The following is a 20121-nucleotide window of genomic DNA, read 5'->3' as shown; positions in this document are numbered from 1 at the left end:
TCACAGCATTTGTGATGGAGCCTGAACGCATCACTAGTCTCAGTTCCCATGATGCACTTCGTTTTCAGTTGGATGGTGACAGTCGAGCGTCTAAAGTCGAGCTGACTTCTGCTCTATTTTTAGGTGTTTTGGAAGCGATGGAGAGTGACTGCACGGATTTTTGTGCCTCTAACGTGCAGCTCCCGTGTTTACGTTAATTTAAGGAGGACACGCGCTTGTTTTTCGACCTGTTAGCCAGGTTGTTTGTTTCGGTAAGCAAAACTTAGCTAGTAAAAGCCGCCGACAACGTCTGGGTTTAATATTATTACATAGCTGATAGACATTTCGTTATTTACACAGCTTTTTTATTTTATTTGTTTAATTTACAGTGTTTCGGTCGTGCATTTCTGTCATTAATGCACATACGCCCAGTGCTCGTCACTGCAAAGCGTCTGCAGAGAAAACAAATGCTTCTAAATGTCGCTTTGGGTGTTTAAAACGAAACTATTAACCAGCCACTGTTTGGTAAACAGTACTTTGTTTGCTGATAGCCCAGCACTTGATGTATTTAACGCAATCTTATTTGGATGTGATGATGTCAGGGTGGTTGGATTACATGCTAATTAGTTCTCAGAGTGCCTCTCAGTTTTTATTGGGGAAGTAAGAAGCTACTTCCCTGCAGACGTCTTCTTTAATCTGTGCTTCACGTGACTTAGAGGGCTACTCACAGAAAGGATGAAATGGCAAATAATGTCACAGAGCACAGCCTCGTGATAGGAAATTCTGGAAACTCGATGTGAGGAGGGAAACTCGTTTCCTTCTCGTCACATGTCTGGTTCGAAGGCGTGGCCATATTCAGGATACAAACTCGCATGACTCGTTTGGTCGCTGTTAGTCAAGCCTGCAAGTGCAAAAAGGGCAGGTCTTTTTGTGTGTGTTTCAGTGTGCCATGTTGGAGTAACTTATTCCAGGAGGTGCCATGCTCGCCACGCAGACTGAAGCTCACTACGAGACTAAGGATGTTAAAAAGGTAAGAATCAGCTCGTTTCACGTTGCGGATTTCACTTCTGTCTGGCTCCTTCCTCTGCTGGTGAGACAGCGTGAGAGTTGGCTTGTGAGATTTAAGTAGTATTGTAATGCAAAGTACCTTGATGTTTAGGTTGCGGGGGACATGGGGTGCTCCAAAAGAAAAACAAAAACAAAACGACAATAGCACAGCCTGTTTTCAATACGCCACTAATAGTGGATGCAGCAGAGGAAATGCATCATAATCCCGGTGCTAAGCTCATCAACAGAGGATTTTCATTATGTTTAATGGTGAAGCTGGTCTTGCATAGGTGTAGTCCCACCCAGGGCTACAGGAGGTCTTCTGGTACAGACAGGAAGGGAAAAAAGGCCCAAATGGACCGCTCTGCTGCTGTTGTGCACACTTCAGGGGACCTGCATTGAAAGACTGAATGAAGGTTAAACTAAGAAACTTGTAACAAGTTCTATCCTTTTGGATCAGTGGTGGACATGTTTTGTCTCAGAGGGTCTTACTTACTTTGATAAATTAACCCAAGAGTCAAATATTGAACAATTAATGTGAAATAGTTTCACATATTTCAGAAGTATTTCAAGATTTTTTCATAGACATAACTGACGCGTCAGTCCTGGGTGATCGTGTCAGGAATCAGGAACTTGCTGTTAGTACTTTTTGTGCTTGTGTGTCTATGGTGAACTGTAATATAAAACCACTGCAGTACAAAGCTGAATTACTTAACAAAGAATAGATCTGGCTAATATTTGCTGTTTACTTTTAATATTTTAACTCACACATTGGCTTTCTTATACTTGATACATGCGGCATTAGTTTATTTTCAGTGTGACTATTTTTGAGAATTGATTATAACTCTGAGATTTTAATGAATCACCCCGTGTTTCTTGAATCTAAATAATGACAACAAGTGAGACGGTCACCTCTCACCATCAAAGCTGTTATGTTAAACATGTTATTGCTCCAAACTGTGTTTGGGATTTTTTTTTTTAACCACTAACAACAATTAAACCCCTCAACATCATTCATATTCAATCTGTTATGATGGCTTGCAGAGATTTGTTGTGCACTGTATATGATTGTATAACTTAAACTGTGTTCTTAACTGCCAAGGGCTGCCACCAGTCTGTGGGCTACTCTTTGAGAGTCTAACTCTAGCCTGAATGGTAGACTTCAGAACCAGAATACCTTTATAATCCCTAAGACAGTAACAGACCAAACTAAATAAATAATGCAATATGCTACAAAGGTTACAAATTTAAGAAACAGTGCTAACATATACAAATTGCTCAATTATAAATATCAAGAATATTACAGAGGTAAATATATATGATTGACATTTAACTCTAACCTGTGAACTTTGTCATTTGTTATTTTACTGTAGAGAGTGTGTTAAAGGGTGTAACTATTGCAGTGTTTACAGTATATTAGATGGCGGAGTTGTACAGGGAGATGGCCACAGACAGGAATGATTTCCTGTGTGGTGCAGTGTGATTTTTGGTAATCTCAGTCTCTCATTGAACGTGCTCCTGTGACTAGCCTGCATGTAATGGAGTGGTATTATTCAGTATTGTCCTTATCTTGGACACCATCCACCTCTCAGACACGACTAGGGATGGGTACCGGTACATAAACGGTAGTAACCAGACCGAAAAGCAGCGCACATTTCGGTGCTTGATTTTCCTGAGATGTGATACACTTTGAATTCTAGCCAATCATTTTACGTTTCCGAGGATAGTAGGCGGGTCCAGGTACGTACGTTCTTTTAGAGCAGAGCTACAGATTAAAAATGCCCAAGGCGAAGCGGTCAAAAGTCTAGCTGTACTTCACAGCAAAATATGCAAACTCAGCAGCCTGCAACAAGTGCTTTAAGGTGATACTGTGATACTGTCAAAGGAGGTAACACCTCGAATCTGATGAAACACCTGGCGACGCATAGCGTTTTTTTAAAAGCCGAAAAATGCGCCGTATTTGATAGAGACCTCACACCGAGCGCATCTACTGCGGGTGTGGTGCCTGTTATCGGACCCGGAGTTAGCAACATCCCCCAAAAACCCTAAGAGGAGAGTCCTGGCCCCTTCGTGTATAATTTACATTGAGTAGGCTAACCACGTTATTAAATTAATGCATGTAAGGTGAACTAGCAAACACCGTGGTAGTTACATGCAGCTGTCTTCTTGTTTGATGGCAGATACTCCCTTCACCCTGGCCAAAAAGGCTAAAATGACCAAATAAAAAGTGGAAAACAGCTAAACATGAGAGGCTTTTGGACAAAGTTTGTGTTTTTTTCCATTGTTTAAGCACTGCTTCCAGCCAAGAGTGATACCATATATGCCCTATAGCTGCAGAAAAGGCTAACATCGTTATCTTTTTACAAAAAAAACAGCTGAACATGAGAGGTTTTTGGACCAATTTTGTGTTCTCCATTCTTTAAGCACCAGTTTGAGCACCGTTTAAGCACTGGCACCGTTTCAAAAGGACACGACCCTTCCTGCAACAGGAACTTGCGGATCAGTTTGAGTCTGTTGGCATCTGCAACCCTCAACCTGCTGCCCCAGCATGCAACAGCATAGAGGATAGCACTGACCACAACAGACTAACAGAAAATCCTGAGCATTGTCCGACAGATGTTGAAAGACCTCAGCCGCCTCAGAAAATAGAGACAACTCTGGCCCTTACTGTAGAGTGCAGTGGTGTTCTTAACCCAGTTCAGTTTATTGTCTTTGTGTACTCCAAGGTATTTATATTCCTCCACAATGTCCAGAGGGTTCAATTAAAGAAGATAGAGAAGTGTTCCAACTAGGCTTTCCTAGGATCATAAAAATGAAGACGTAAATTATCCTTTAACAGTAGGAAGCCTGAGTCATAGGTGGGGCTACCCACTAAAGAGGTTTTTGACCTTTCACCAAAGAAAAGTAACTAGAACTATGATTACAAATATTTGTAACCATTTTTTTTTTTTTTTTAAAGTGAGGCTTATTTTACCCAAGTTTAAAATACTTTTTTTTTTTATTTGTTTATAAAATAGCTAAAAATAACAGGGAGAAACTTGTGTTAGCTTAGATACCAAATCTTATTTTCCGTAACTATGGACCAGTCGTGCGTAGTCATCCTCCAGACGCCAGGAAAACCCCAGGGTTATGGCTTTTTTTTTTTCAAATGTGTTTTTCAGATGTTTCAATGAAAGGAAAAAAATGAGTTAAAAAAAACATAAATAATTTTTATGTTTTGTTAACAAGGCTTTGAGACCTCAGATCATTAGGTAAGGTGAAACAAAGTCATTGCTTTGAGTATAGTTGGACAAACTGTGTTTGTCTGGCCCATCGTGGACCGTGGAAAAACCCTGTAATTCTAGTTTTGCAGAAAATAACCCCGCTGCATTAATGTACCGTATATGTCCAGGTGCTTGGAACTGGACCTGTAGATGTTTTTCTTCTAACAAGTCAAGCACTGCAAAGGAAGAGTTCTTCAGTGCTCAAGAGCACTAAGTTTCTTGTGTGTTGCGAAAGAAGCTGCCTTTGTCCTCTAACCTTTTACATAATGTAGGTCTGTTTGTAATGTGTTTGTTATTTTTTCCCCATCAGCTGACAGTGGGTGACATGTGACAGGAGGTTATATACAGGTTGAGTGTCATAACATCACAGCTGATCTCAAACTGCTTGTTTGTCATCACACTGTGGAATGAAATGCAGAAAAAAGTGCCAGTTAATGCTTGAAGATGTTTTCTATGTATGTGGTTGAACAGGAATTTTTTTTTTTTCTTGTTTGACAGCTGCTTCCCATCAGAACCAGTTGAGGAATGTGTTTTATTAAAATCTTTTTCCTCTTCCACGTATTGTTTCTTAGATCAAAGAGAAGTTGGCGCAGTCGCTCAAGGCCCTGCAGAAACGATATGTAGCGTCAGACTCGGTAGTCACCAGTGATGATTCCGATGCTAACCTCCTCTGCTGTGCCCTGGAAGCCATCTTCATCCACGGTATCAAGAGCAAGTACATCCGCTCAGAGTCTCGAAGCAGCAGTAGGAAAGGGGACCGTGGACCCCTCCCTCAGCCTTTTTTCTGGAGCCTCCTCAAGAGTGTCACCCACCGGTAAGTCAGAACCAAGGCACAATTATTCCTAAACTTTGGGGGTTGTGAGGAGAAAACTCTTAGGAGGCAAGAAACACAGACTCAGAGATTTTACATGGACGATGCCCCGTCACAGAGGGAATCGCGCGGGGCTCTCAGTACATCCTTTATTTATACTCAAACAAGCTTTCACAGCAATAGGTGTGGTATGTACAGAACTCAATAACAACTCGTTAAAAGGAGAGACCGTTAGCTTATCTGTTGAAACAGGAGGTAGCTTTTTGGCTGTCACAGCACATTATTTCTGCACACAATGTCTCACTCCCTTTTCCTGCAATTGTCCAATTCACAAGCTCTTCTTCCTTTAAATGAAGCTACAAATAAACATAACACAAAACTCAAAATCTTTCAACAGGGGTTTTGGACTTTTTCCCTTTGGAAAAAATACATTTGGAGATTTTTATCTTAGACTTCAGGTTCATTTTATTGTAGTGTCTTTACCTTATGCAAAGTGCCTTGAGGCAACTTGAATAATCAAGTATTCTAACAATTATTCCACTGATTAATTGAGTAATCTGATGACAACTACTTTTTTGGGCTAAGACTTTCTTCCAGGAGGCAAAAAGAATTCTGACAGTATTGTGTCTCCTGGATGAGGGGGTTTTGGTGTGTGTTCATGTGTATGTGTGTGTCTCTTTAAAGCAGCATGTGGTGGCTGCAAAGAAGAAAAGTGAACATACAATGTTCAATCTTCTCAATAACAATGTTATTGAGAAATTCAAATCAGTGATTCCCAAAGTGTGGCCCTCAGCTTCCTTTTGGGTATTGAAGGTATGCAGGTTGTCTGTGTGGTCAGTGAAAAATTTACAATTGTTAAGCTTGAAGTTAAAATCTTCTGAGTTCCCTGAGTAACATTTTCAAGCTTTAATATTTCCATTTACAAAACAAGTACAAGACAAAAGATTTTAAAAATTGACTGATCATTATCAGATGGCAAAAAAGAAGGCTGTTAATAGAGAATTACACAGAATAAGAGAGATGATTGATCAAATGAAATGAAGAACAGAAACGTCAGGAGGTCATTAATCCGAGTCTTGTGTTTAAATCAGAGTTTTTAGTAAAGGGTTAGGGCCGCCGTTTTAGAGTACCTGTGAGGAAGACTAAAAGACTCCAGGTCTCTTTTATCCCCACTGCATCTTGTCTCCTCAATGGCAAATAACTGTCCTTGGACTTTCTATCACTATTATTGTCATTATTATTTTATAGTATTGTTCTGTTTATTTATATCCTGCTGCTAAACTAATTTCCCCTTGTGGGACAATAAAGAAATTGAATTGAATTGAATTGAAGTGTCCCTGAAGATTTTCAGAGTTCATATTGAGTGATGCCGTTCTTAAGTTTAAGTATGACTGATTTAAGGTATTATTCTGTGAAAATGCAATATGTTTATCACACTCTTTTTTTTTTTTTTTTTTTTTTACCTAGTGATGTGATCACAGAGCTGGAGAAGATAAGCTTTGTGGGCACTGATGTGGGTCGCTGCCGAGCGTGGCTACGGCTGGCCCTCAACCACGGCCTCCTGGAGTGCTACCTCGTATCGTTGTTCCGTGAAGACTCCAAGCTGCAGGCCCATTATCAGCCCAGTGCCTTGCTCCTGAATCCGGAGGAGCGAGAGGTTCTGCTCAGCTACCTCCAGGGTCTGGCCTCCCTCACATTCAGCCTGTCTTACAAGTCATCTGTCCTCAATGAGTGGACCACCACACCTCTGGCTCTTGCCGGACTCTGCCCTTTGTCCCAGGCAGACTTACTCGACCTGCCCCTCAATGGTGGAGACCCTCCCACCTCCAAGCCGATATGGAAGGAAATTTGGGATACAGTGTCTCAGTCATCAGGTTCTTCGGACGCACTGGATGTACAGAGAGGCTGCCCAGTTTTAGTGGGGAGGGGATCAGATCTTTTACAAGGGAGTCAGACTGCTCTTCGTTCTTCTAATTTAAGCCTGGATACCACAGGCTCCTCTCAGCTGTCCTCCAGCTTGAGCTCTGACAGCCTTCTGCAGGGACAGGACCCCCGCAGCCCGACAGGAGAGCATTGGTCTTCATGTGACTTGGAAGCAGCCATTAATCCCAACATCTGCACCAAGAGGCCACAGAAAGAGTATGTATACATTTTAAACAGTTTTTAATCATTCTGGAGCAAATAGGAGTTAAATAACTGTTCTTAGCACCTGAATGAGCCCCATCTTGTAGTATATTTTTAGTCAGTCCCTCATACACCATCCTGTTGTTTCTAATAATCAATAGAGCATCAGATATGTGTTAATCATTGGCAGGAAATAGCCTCCAATAAAACATCCACCCCAATATGGGCTCTGGCACGGGACTGAAAAGCAGCCAATAACCAGTATATAAAATTAGCAGCTTGGATGCAGAGGTTTTTTTTTTTTTTTGTTTTTGTTTTTTTTTTTTGTTTTTGTTTTTTTGGTCTTTCGTCAACAAAAGCTTTTCTTATATTTAACTTGAAGTAGAATACATGTTTTGAGTTGTCTGTATCTCTGCAGCTCGCTGACTGATTTCCGGGAGAGCGGACACTGCAGTCAGGACTCGACACAGGAAGACTCATTTGTCTCCAGCATGGGTCCTTCTCAGTTCTCTGAGAAGGGTATTATCAGTGACAGTGAGCCCCAGGCTTCTGAGTACCAGCCTCCAAACTTTGGACAGCTTGATTTAGAGCAACCAGAAACAACCACTGAGCTGCCATCATCTGATGATGATAAGTGTCCTGCTGAAGTCTGCAAAAGTGCCTCTTCAGAATTGCACTCGGACATATGTCTTGTCTCAGCAGTCAGTGAACCTGCAGAACCTGTGGAGGAAGTAAGTGTCACTGTTGAGCCTGTCCAGGAAGAGAAGCCAACAGAAAGCTCTGAAAAAACCAACGCAGACTCTGCAGTTCATCAGTGCCCACGTCGCTCTACAAGCATCTTGAGCAGAAAGCCATCTTCAGATTCACTATCAGTAAGTGTAACATCCCTATAGAGGGTAACCGTTATTTGAGCAAAACCACAAACTTTATCTGGCCTTAATGCATATTTGTCAAATGCACTCATATCAGTTCATAAATTCTGTGGTTGCTGATTACGTAGAATGCAAAAAAACTATTTGATATTTGTTGCATGAAATGTCAAGTAGGATGTTCAACTCTTATTCTTGAATCTTGAATAATGCATGGAGAAAAAAACAACACAATATCTGTAATAAATAATGGAAAAATGTTATTTTGTGTTTATTGTTTTCCATTTTAAAACCCCTCACAAAAATGGTGAGTAGTCGCATTAGTTTTACTAACTTAGTCTGTCCATCGTCCATCCATCATCTAACTCCTTGTCTAATTAGGGCTAACTTTTATTGACTGAGTACTGAGTCTTACTATAGTACTCACATCCACAGCGACATTTTACCTGAAAAACACTTCTCTGATCTGTGGGAAGTAGCTTAAGCACGCAGCAGAAACCCACATGGGCACAGCAAAAACACACCAACCTGCTGTTCTAGTGTTCAGTGTTAATAGACTGTGAGAATACTGCCGGAAGGCAAATTGGTAGTGATATGAAACCAGTCCTGTGGCGAAATGTTAATAAAATGGAGTACAGAAAGTAGCCATACTATACCAGCAAATGCCTAGAGTGAAAATAACTCTTAATTGTGATCTCTGAATGGGAAAAGCTAAAGATATTTCTTAGTGTTTTACATAAATATAGGAAAATCTCTTAACATTAGTCAAGACAGACACATTTGTGCTTAAATTCACGTGACCGTTTAGAGACCACTGTTTATAGCTTCTACACCACTAACACCAATGACACATGATAAAAGGGGAACCCTTTTTTTGCAAACTGCACTCTGCTACTTACCATTAACATGCAAATGAAACCCTTTAGTTCCCAATGCTAAATAAAACATCCTCTCCTGCTTTTTGCAGCATTCTTATTCTTGGATCTCAGACGATGACATTTATAAGCCCCATCTGGAGAATTTGCCGGACAGCGATGACGCACCTGTCTCTCCTCCCGCACCTGAGCCCAGCATCTCGCCGTCACGTCCAAGTGTCGTCCATCGCAGACAAATAGGTACCATCCCCTGTCCCCCAAGCTTTGAGTGTAAAACTTATGATAAACGGTTGTATGAAAAGAGTTTTGGGCGCTGGGCATAATTCACAGCAGTCAGTGCTCAATGTGAGAACATAATAAAGTTTCTTTCTTTCTTTTTTTTTTGTAATTGAGCACTACAAGCTTGTGTATGAAAAAGAAAGATGTAAAAATTTTATGCAATATAAGAAAAATGCATAAATGAAGGAATAAGTAATTATGGGGAATCTCAGCAATCTCACTGCCCGAGGAAAGAAATCTGAGTTTCAGAATCCTGCCAACTGAGTTTCTCTGAACAAACTGTTTCTATCACAAATAGATCATTGCATTCAAGTGAAAGAGGCAGAACTGTTAACAAACTAAACAGAAGCCCACATGTAAAATCGTTGCTCCACAGCACTTCTAGTGGTGCCTGCAGTGTGCGCACACCTGGTCAATACAGGTAGCCACTGAGGGATTCCAAATGAAGTAACATACTGCACTAAAGTCCAGGAGCACTAGAAAGCGTGGAATGAGATTAAAGCCACGCCCCCAGATTTTCCCAGCAGGTAATTTCCTTCAGGTCTCAAAAGAGAAAACGCCTGCTGTTACATAATGCTTGGCGTGTGGCCACATCACTGTGGAATGTGATTTTACTACATTTGCAGGACGTCACCTGGATGAGTCCCATGGCCTGTTTTTAAAAATAGAAATAATGTGAAAGGGTGTAACACAGTAACGTTAACAGCGCAGATAGTGAAGCATGTCATGGGACATTTTGTGACAAAGCATATGGACTATGCTTATTGTTTATTTTTTTAAATCATTTTGTCAATAATGGGACTGTTCACGAGTAGCTAATCTCAGTCATTCACATCAACAGATTAGATTATTTAACTGTGTTGTGAGTCAATGTTAACTTATCTATTGAAGCAAATAATGGGGAATGTTGGCTGGTGAAATTATCCCACTGGGGATGTCAACTTGAATTCCTAGCCTTCTTTTCATTTTGTTTTCGCGCTGCTAACAGGAACTCTGAAGTCATGTAATAGTTGATTGGAAATCCAATGTCAGTTCACGTATCGGCCTGTTCTTTTTCTTGTAACCCCGTTTCCTTCTCCATTTTTTTTTTTTTTCTCTACATTGCATCACTGTGTTGTAGCAAGTTGAGAGGACTTGCCAGGGAAGAATTACTTTCTGGGGAAAGTAATTTGTTAGATTACTTATGTTACATTTGCATTACCATATAACGTGGCCTAAATGTCATAGAATTACCAGACGTTAATGTAATAACACATTAACAAACAATAATATAGTTTCTTACATAGACACAAATCCCTGTCCTAATGAGGATTTTTCTTTTAGTCTTTAAGTTTTAACACACAGTTGACAGCTACATTGAAAACCAGTCCAGCTTTTATTTATTTATTTTTATTTATGACAACCCTGCAACTTTGCTCAAAATAATGCAAAAGGTTCAATTGTGGCTTAATTTTCTGTATGTATTGCTCAGCTAGTAAACATGGATATAAAAGAGGCCTTCTCAGTGTGAAAACACGACAATGTCATCTATGTATGTGTTTTTCCCAGGGCTGTCAAACCCCTTTCGAGGGTTGCTGAAGCTCGGTCACCTAGAACGACGCAGCGCCGTAGGATTATGGCGCGACTACTACTGCGAGCTGTCACCCTTTGAGTTCCGCCTATATGGGAATGCAGATGAACGGACATGCTGCGAAAACTGCTCCCTGGTGCGATGTGAAGACGTTCACATCACCTCAACTGAGGGCCGCTTTGACTTGACCTTTCCTGGAAAACGGCTTTACCTCCGGGCGGCCAATCGTGACGAAGCTGAGGACTGGGTGGACCGGATTATTGAGGCTGTCAACAAAAGCCGACCAGTACCGCATGGCGAGCAGTGGGAGGTGCTGCACACCGGGTGTGAGAATGGTGTGGATGAACGTGCAGTTTCTTCGCCACCCTCCCCTTCCAGCCCTGAGCAAGGCCCGTCTGGTTCTGATGCTTGTGGAGGGCAGGATTCTCCATCTCCTCCTCAGCAGGAATTTGACTGGACATCGACTACAAATTTAGAAACAGATTCCATCAAAGAAGCTGTTTTGTACTTCTCCACAGATCCTGAGGCCCGGACGTGGGAACGTATGGTTTTCTCTCTCTCCTTGGAGACCTTGAAAGGATTTCTCGTAAAAGAAGGAAGGAAGCTACAGCGGCTAAACTACCCTGTTGAGGAAATCCGGGATGTGGTACCCGATGTTTCTCAGGGGGGACCAGCCTTTTTCAAGCTCCTGACAATTCGAGAAACACTTAGATTTAGAGCGGAGAATGACAAGGAGGCTCGCTTTTGGAGGAAGTTTATCCGAGAGGCTCTTGACTCATACCTGGAGAACGGGGAGTGTGAAGGCTCTGAGGTACCTTTGGAAGCGACTGGAAATCTGTACAGACTGGTGCAGCATAGGCTAAAAGAAGATGGAGCACTTCTTGTTCACCTTTTCAAAGTTCCCTCAGAGAAGGGCCTGGACACTCAGGGCTTCAAATGTGCAGGTAATGTTAGAATTTTAAAAAAATATCTTTAAACCTTTTTAAGCCTGTTTGATGTAAAATCAAGCAGATTTTGCTTGTTGTGGTAATCCATCCTGTCTGCAGTATCAAAAGTTGAAGCTTTTCATTGCACTTCTAGTGTAAGTGATTGGGTCAAAACCCTTTACTGGGTTTGAGCACACCATTTTTTAATTTTTTTTTTATTTTTTATTTTTTTTTTTTTTTTTTAAATTTAAGACTTCAGCAGTCTGAGACGGACAAAATCAACCTTGTTTTAAAATTCTCAGCTTAACAGCATTAAAAAGCATGTTTACATCCTCGAACTAACAGGGTTTTGGACTCTTGGATAGTTTCGTCCTTCATTAATAACCTTTACAGTAAATGAATGCTTTAATAACGCATTTGTTTGCATTTGACTAAAGCTTAAAGTTAAGGGTATGGCCTAATGTTTATAATGTGCCTTTTGGAACATTTTAATGGACCTGACTTGCTGTGTGGTACTGATCATTGCAGATGCGTCTGTGTGTGTGTGAGCCTATGGCTTGAGCTTGCTTGTGTTAGCTAATAACTTTGCACTTCAATCTCTTGTTCAAATATTGTTCACTTCTGGCTCTGCAAAACTAATATATTGACAGCCAAAACAATAATGCTGAAACTTTAAAATCCAGGATCCATAAACCAGTAGATAATGTCATTTTATGTACTTAAAAAAAAAAGAAGAAACTTTTACATTAAGAAAACTGGAGATTATGGAAGATTTGCACTTGTCTGTTCAGTCTGTTCATTTCCTGTTGTTTAGTTTGGTTTTGAGTGTGATGATAAAAATCAGCATGTTGCCTAGGAGTCTAAGACCTGATCTTGTGTTCAGTTGTATTTTTTACGATCTTTTTACCCCAAAACCAATAAAACCCATCTTTAAGATCCACCTATTTTCCCAAAAGAAATTTAAAGTATTATTCCTTTGCTTTTGTCCCACTTTTCCAGCAAATATCTTAAAACTCGGTCAGGTGTTTCTTTGCGTAATCCCGCTGACAGATCTGTTTTGGGGTTTGGTTTTTTTGTGGGGGGGGGGATAAATGTTGGGATGACAGACAGCAACTTCTGACACGTGGAGCAGATCAAGCATAGCCTTGTAAATCATAATGTATCACTGATTGAGTCTACGGGAAGAGGAATCAGACTCATTGTTAGAGTGGATGTGACTCAGACTGAGTTGTGCTTTGCTGTGTCTTGCAGGCTGTCCTCAGAAGATTGGACTGTCACTGGGCAGAGCCAGGTTATGTGAGTTCTCTGGGCTGTACTACTGTGAGTCATGCCACAAAGGTGACACCTCCATCATCCCCTCACGCATGGTACACAACTGGGATGTCGCCCAAAGAGAGGTAGGTGCAACACGTAACTATCTGCAAACAAACTTCTATAAAAAAAATTTGTTACAAATTTGTTACAGCAATTAGAAAAAACAAACATATACGACTTCCTACCTGCTAATTTAGATGAAAGCTTAGTGTCATTTGAAGAAACTGGCCTTGGGTATTAACACGAGTGCTGCAGACTGGAAGCATGAAGCACACTGTGTAATGTGTTACACCAAACTCTATGAACTTGCATCTTAAAGGTCTGAGTCTCATTTGAAATATTTTCTAATATTTTTTTTTTTTTTGTTTTGTTTTTTTGTTTGTTTTTTTGCAACTTAACTGTTTTGTGACCTCTGAGGTTAAATAAAAAGATGGCTTTGCTAAAACAATCAAGTCAAAAAGTAAATGCCATTTCAGTTTTTAACATCTCAAATTTAATTAAGGAAATATTTATATTCACATACACTAATTATGAGCATAAATGTGATCACTGTCATGAATATGAATGAGTAACTTTTTTTTCCTTTTTTATTTCTTGCAAGTTTTGAGGTTTGATTCAAACATTGATTTATTACAGTGCAAACCTGAATCAGGAATTGAAGAATGGATTAGGCTAATATGTACTAAATGTGCTAACACAGTGTTTATATTTTGAGGAGGTCACCTCTTTCTAAGACCAAAAAGTCTGGTTGTTGCCGTTTGTCACAGAAACTGTTCATACAGCGCCATCTGCTGAAATAGAGTTAAATGGCAGTACAGACTATTTGCATTTCCTCCAGGCTAACTGACAGTACAGTCCTCTTACAGTTTTTCTGTGCGGGTTTGTTTTATGTATTCTAACCCACTCATAACTAAATATTCTAGTTTGTCTTTTTTTTTTTTTTTTTTTTTTTAAATTGCTGAACATTTTGAAGCAACATGTCAGCCTCATGAGACTGCTTACACTTGTTTGTCTGCACAGGTGTCTAAGAAAGCCCTGTGGCTTCTGAAGCAGGTAGAACAAGAGCCTCTGCTCAACCTGGAGCAGCTGAACCCTGAGTTGGTTGCGCACACAGAGTCCATGGGTCAGGCCCACGAGCAGAGGCAGAAGCTATGCCTTCTGGGTGAATATCTGCGTACCTGCCGCAGTGGGGCCTGCAAGAAACTCCAAGCGAGGTGTTTGGCAGAATGCCTTGGCAATAACAATAAATTACTCTAGGCTACATTGTTCCTATTGAATTTCTTTTCAATAGGAACAATCAATTTAAATGCTATAAACATGTTAAGCACCTTTCTTTTTTTTCATCTCCTTCCATTTCTCTCTCTAGAATGGGGCAGCGAACTTACCTGTTGGAGTCAAACCACCTGTACAGTGTCAAGGACTTGCGACAGGTAACCTTCTGGCCGCTTTTATTGCATACAGGATCCGCCACTTTAAAATACCTACACATAGGCATCTGTATTTTTTTTTTTTATTTCTTTTTTGTCAGGTAGCAGAGGGCCAGTATGTAAACTTTCTGCGCAGGCTGGTGCAACATGCCTCTAATCACGTGTTCAGCTGCGACCTTTGCACCCAGCGTGGCTACATTTGTCAGATATGCCACTCTGATGACACAATCTTCCCCTTCCAGTTTGAGACAACCACAAGGTATGTTTTCCAAAGGCATCTCTCTTCATTCCTCATTCTTTTTATTTATTTGAGCCCTAAAACAAAATAGTTTTAAAAAGAAAGAGGAAGAAGTCTCCACAATGAGGCCAGCCTTTTGTCCAAATATTCTAAATTAAATGCTAAACACCAGCTCCAACTTTTTAAACATCCTGTTCTTCTGTGTGACTTCCTTTCCCTTGTTTGTGTTTTCAGTGTTCTGTTTAGTCGCCACTGTCTGTCGCTTTTTAACGTGGGCTATATAAAGTGTAAACAGGACAAAAATAAACTGAAGCCCTCTTGTTAATATGAATAGCAAGACACAATCTACCAGAGAGACGTAGAAAACACTTTTAATAAAGCACACAGACCAAAATGATCTTCTTTTGGCTGCTACTTTTAGGGGTCGCCACAGTGGATCACCTGCCTTCATCTCACCCTATATCTAGCACCCTCCTCTGTCACTCCAACCCGCTGCATGTCCTCCTTCTCTTCTCTGTGGTTTTCCGCTTTTCCTCCTGTCTGGCAGCTCCATGTCCAAACCATCTCGGCTTTGCCTCTCTAACTTTGTATTCAAAACCCTCATCCTGAACAGTCCTTCTGTTACAATAAACTTGTCTGTCCTGCTCACTCGCACTGAAACTCTTAGCATTTTAACTTGTCTACCTGCAACTCTGCCAGTGCCACCATCTCCAAACCAACCATCTTAGTAGGTCTCACTACAATCACTACTTCCAGGCTCATATGGGATTTGTCACCAACCTAATGAACATCTCTTGACATCAGTCACACAAAATCTGTAACAGATGATCATCCGTGTCATTTGTCACCACCCGGCTGGCTTCCTGCAGTGGGGTCCTGTTCGGAAATTCCTGCAAAGCCCTGGACAGAATCCAGTATGTCCAGAACTCATCTGCCAGGCTTCTAACGTGCACTAAGCTCGGGGAATATATCACACTCACCCTCATAAATCTCCACTGGCTCCCAGTCAAGTAACGCATTACTTACGAGATCAATCTTCTCATTTACAAATCCCTCAGTGCCCTGTTTTCATGTGCTTTTTTTGAAGTGGAACTAAAGTCTTTGCACTCTTGTCAAACCAGCCAGATTCCACTGACAAAAATAGTAATTATACCTGAGAACACACTTTAGATTTAGATTAGCAACTGCTGTCTGGTGGCTTTGAAAATTACAATGTACTCATTAGTGTGGAGAAAGTCCAAGGGGGCTTTGAGCTTCTGAGTGAGAGTGGGTGTGAGGCGGAAGGAGCCTAAGGTATAGTGTGACAACTGCAACCACTCGCTCGGCTTTACCAAAGAAGCGCTTTATAGAACGTGAATTCAAACTGTTCTAATATAAATGAGTGTCTTGTCCTGTACCTCATTTTAAAATATTGATAACATCTTAAAATCTGTGTCTCCAAAGCTATAAAAATAACACCTATATGTGTGGTAAATTATTGGGGAAACACATTTTCTCTATCGGAGGATTTAAGGCTGACACCGTCAACTGACTGAGAAATTATTTTGTGAAAATCATACTTTAAGTTTGTGGAAAAGCAAAACAAAACCTTTAACATATGCTAACTGTGGTCATTAGTATTTTTACTAGAAGTGGTGTGGAAATTGTGTCCACAGTGCCTTTAATTTGGTTTGTTTTTTTTCTCTTGCCCAGGTGTGAAGATTGCAAAGCTTTGTTTCACATAAGCTGCAAGGCTGATGAGCAGTCCTGTCCTCGCTGTCAGCGGATGAGGAAATACATGGAGAGGGATCTGCAGGACTGAGCACGGTCAGTAGGGACAGTGCTGAGCTGTGAGCCACGGGGCCAGACTGTTAAACGCAAGCTGGTGGAGAGTAAAGAAAACAAAATTTAGCTTTCACATGATGTAACCTCAAGTGCAATTATGAGTTTGCCTGCCCTAACTGACTTAAAGCAAGCATGAAGATGAAGGTATTTGAAGTCACAGTGCTACAGTAGCTAGACTCTCTTGCACTAATGTAGAGGCATTCAGAGCCTCGTGCTGCTCACATGATGCAGCCAAATGTTACTGACCAGTGATTTAAATACCTCTCTGATTTCTGATTCAGCCACGACATCAAAAAAGGCCTGGTCAGACGTCGAGGGTGCTGCCAATCTATTGTATCCAAACATTTTTTAGAGTTGGCCGTTTTCCACTGCAGGAACTAATAAGTAGCTTGCACCATTACCTATTCTAAACTCAGGAATCCCCACACCCACTCCCGTAGAACCTCTTGTAGGACTGCTTCTGGATCAGTATCTACTCCAGGATAAGAGCCTGTACTTAGAGGTTCTTAACTACTATCAAACACTACTTTTTTTTTTTTTTAAGTTTCAGAACAAGAAAATCTTTGAAAAAACCCCAAACCTATTCGAACAAAGAAGATTAGGAGTCTTTCAAATTGTAAAATTTAAGTGGATAAAACGAATGACAACCATCATCATCTGGTTTCACAGATTCATAGTTTAACTAGTGGTTTAATAATTTTGAAACTGAGACCGAAATCAAGATGGAAAGTCTCGGAGACTGCGTCAAAGACTTATTTCAGTTTCCTGAACCAAAACGTACTAGTCTGGTAAAAGCTGTAATGCACCGATCAGTAGAGAAAAACCAAGGTATGAGCAGAAATCATAGCGTTGTCTTACCCTTCGCTTTTTCTTTTTTTTTTTTTTTTTTTTTTTTTTTTGGTGCATTCAGGATCTCCACAGATTGTAAGAGCTGATCATGGGGACTTCCTGTAAACTTGGTTCCTGCTACAAGTTTGTGCAGTGGAAAAGTGACCATTCACGCTCTTTACTTTGCTTGTCACATCAATGTCTTCTTAACCATCATATTTACACAAAAGTGATCCACAGTATGTTTTCTGTTTCTCTCAATGCACAAATTATTCAGACATGATTTCCAGCATTAATATTTAGTACTGTACTTGTAGAATAATGAGAAATGTTTTGATTAACAGATCTTGATTGTGCCTTCTTTTTTTAATTTAAGCGTTACAGTTTTCCCATGATATCTCACTATTACGGGGCCAAAACTTTTTTTTTTTAAACCCATAATCATGCAATAAAAAAATTAGATTGATCAATAAAGAAATTTAGTGTAAATATGAGCGCTTTGTGGAATGTTTCTCTATATATATGTGTGATTAAACAGGCAATTGTTAAGGCTCACAGAGGAGATTTGTTTATGCTGCTTATTCATGCATTTAATGAAATAATTTAATAATAACTGTGTGGCAAAAACATTAAAAATGAAGATTTGAGATGAGTGTTTATAAAGTTTAAAACGTAATTTGCATATTTGCACTCGGAAATGACTGTTAAATGGATATTTCAGCTGAGTTATTTGAGCTCTGATATCTTCAGCCACATTAAATTATCCCTAAACTAAAAACCCAGCTGTGTTTATGATCTTTTTTTTTTTTTTTTTTTTTCCCTTTTCTTTCATTTTTGACTTTGAACTGAGAATCATCAGACTTCTCTGGGGTCTGCAAAGAACAAAAATAAGTTGAAGATGTACTGAACTCCATTTTGTGATGTGCAGAACATATCATATGCAAAGGGAAAATTGCATATACTGCAGTACTGTTATTTCCGGATTTGTATTTATTTTGTCTCATTATGTATGAATGACTGTATTGAAATAAATGTCAGTGTATTTGATTCGGTTGTCTTTTATTTTAAGCCTTTCACACCAGATAATGTTCATTTTACTCACAAAGCCATGTATGGAAGAGGATTAGGGCCACTGGGGGGGGAAGTGGGCACGTCTTTTTTTTTTTCTTCTTTTCCTGAATTCTGAGAAAAAAGTCAGAATTCTGACTTTAATCTCAGAATTCAGATTTTTTTTTCCCAGTGGCCCTAATCCTCTTCCGTAGCCATGGCACACACAGACATACGGGCTAATTTTCATCATCAGACCCTGGAAGGCTGATGAAGACCAGATGCTTATTTTGCAGTACACACACCCCGGCACCTCACAGTCAGTTATCTCCTCAGTAAAACAATATTAATTCCTAATAAAGTCAATAATATATAAACAATTAAATACAACTGCCAATAACATGCAAACCTGGATCGAATATTATTGTGCATTACAGTCTTATAGCAGCTTGCACTGTGGTGCACTGAGTCTTTGGCTGAAGATGCTACTGTTGATAACCTCCAGGGCATGGTGTGGGTGTGCAGGGTTGATCATAATTGACTTCACTTTCAAGAGGATTATTCTTCCACCACCTGCTGGACTACCTCCGTTTTGAGACTGTAACACAGAGCTAGTCTTCTTGATATGTTTGTCTCCATTGTGGACACACAAAAAACAGGCCGTGCAGTGCCTACCATATAGAGATGATGTTTGCTAATGCACATACTGTGGTCTAAGGAAGCAAGCTGTAATAAGGTTTGATTTGACACAATAGCTCTGATATACGAGAGGACCAGCCCCTCAAGCGTCTTAATGACATGTGGTGAGCACTACGGGTCTTGTAGTCTTGCTATTTGGTGTGATGACTCTCCTTTGCAACAGGGACTAAGCAAGAGGTGTTTCACAGGCTTAGGACCTTTTGCAAATGCAGGTGTGCTGGAGGACCACATATTTCTGCAGAACATGTTTTTAACAGCCTTGGGCTGATGTCACATGACCCTGTCAAATGTGAGGCCATATTGTCCAACGCTAAAGCTTGGTCCAAATTTGGTCATGCAATGGGACTCCATCAAGTCCTGTGGAAACTTTGTTTTTGTGCAGTCATGTTAAAAACAATAACACTGTGTTTAACAAGTTCCTCTGTGAAATAAGGAAGTCAGGAAGTTAGTTTCATCGCCATCTGTCTCACTGAAATCATTGTAGGAATTTGGGTGTGTCTTTACATGTAGAAAAGATAGAAGGGAAATTCCTGTTTTCAACATCTTTTAAGATGGACATTTTGTGCTTTTCATCATTTTCTGTCATATTTATACGGATACATCAGGGGATCCTTATATTAAGATAAAAACATACCAAAATTGCGAATAGTGAAATCAATATTTATAAATGACGAAAGCTGATGCTTCAAAGTGTTCTAAACAGATAGTTTGGTCCTCACTCTGGACTCTGTTTTAGTTCATTGAGTGTGGCTATCCCTTATATGGTCACATGTGGCACACGGCAGTCCCACAGACCTTATGTTTACCAATCAGAAGAAGGATGGCTTAAAGCGAGAGGCCCTAAAACAGTCTATGGGGCTGTAACAAAGACCAGTATGAGAAAAACAAGTATTATTTTAAACTGAATAATGCAAAGCTACTCTACTTGAGTCCAAGTTTAACATGAACCTTGAAATGTGCTTTTAGAGACAAAGAGCTCCTGCAGAAGGAAGTGGATGACC

The 20121-nt window shown here is 40.2% G+C and overlaps 1 protein-coding gene across 1 annotated transcript; it reads left to right on the top strand.

Moving 5' to 3' along the window:
• Window positions 1-28: 28 nt before the first annotated feature.
• plekhm1 (pleckstrin homology domain containing, family M (with RUN domain) member 1) lies at window positions 29-18421 on the top strand. The gene is made up of 12 exons (XM_040014279.1): window positions 29-251; window positions 923-1009; window positions 4862-5103; window positions 6568-7239; window positions 7643-8096; window positions 9061-9208; window positions 10796-11761; window positions 12995-13140; window positions 14078-14271; window positions 14424-14487; window positions 14586-14743; window positions 16415-18421. The coding sequence occupies exons 2-12, from the start codon at window positions 959-961 to the stop codon at window positions 16521-16523; spliced, it is 3204 nt and encodes a 1067-aa protein (XP_039870213.1). The 5' UTR covers window positions 29-251; window positions 923-958; the 3' UTR covers window positions 16524-18421.
• The last annotated feature ends 1700 nt before the right edge of the window (window positions 18422-20121 follow it).

This window comes from Simochromis diagramma, unplaced genomic scaffold (genome assembly GCF_900408965.1).
Source record: "Simochromis diagramma unplaced genomic scaffold, fSimDia1.1 OVJJ01000669.1, whole genome shotgun sequence".
NCBI classification, from domain to species: domain Eukaryota; kingdom Metazoa; phylum Chordata; class Actinopteri; order Cichliformes; family Cichlidae; genus Simochromis; species Simochromis diagramma.
Note: the sequence above shows the minus strand (reverse complement) of the source record. Positions and strands in the feature narration are given on the sequence as shown.

Bases quoted from the DNA above. Each gene is read 5' to 3' on its own strand.
- plekhm1 (XM_040014279.1), top strand. From the start codon at position 959: ATGCTCGCCACGCAGACTGAAGCTCACTACGAGACTAAGGATGTTAAA. The intron at 7,240-7,642 runs GTATGTATACAT...GTATCTCTGCAG, and splicing joins ACCAAGAGGCCACAGAAAGA to CTCGCTGACTGATTTCCGGG. The intron at 14,488-14,585 runs GTAACCTTCTGG...CTTTTTTGTCAG, and splicing joins GTGTCAAGGACTTGCGACAG to GTAGCAGAGGGCCAGTATGT.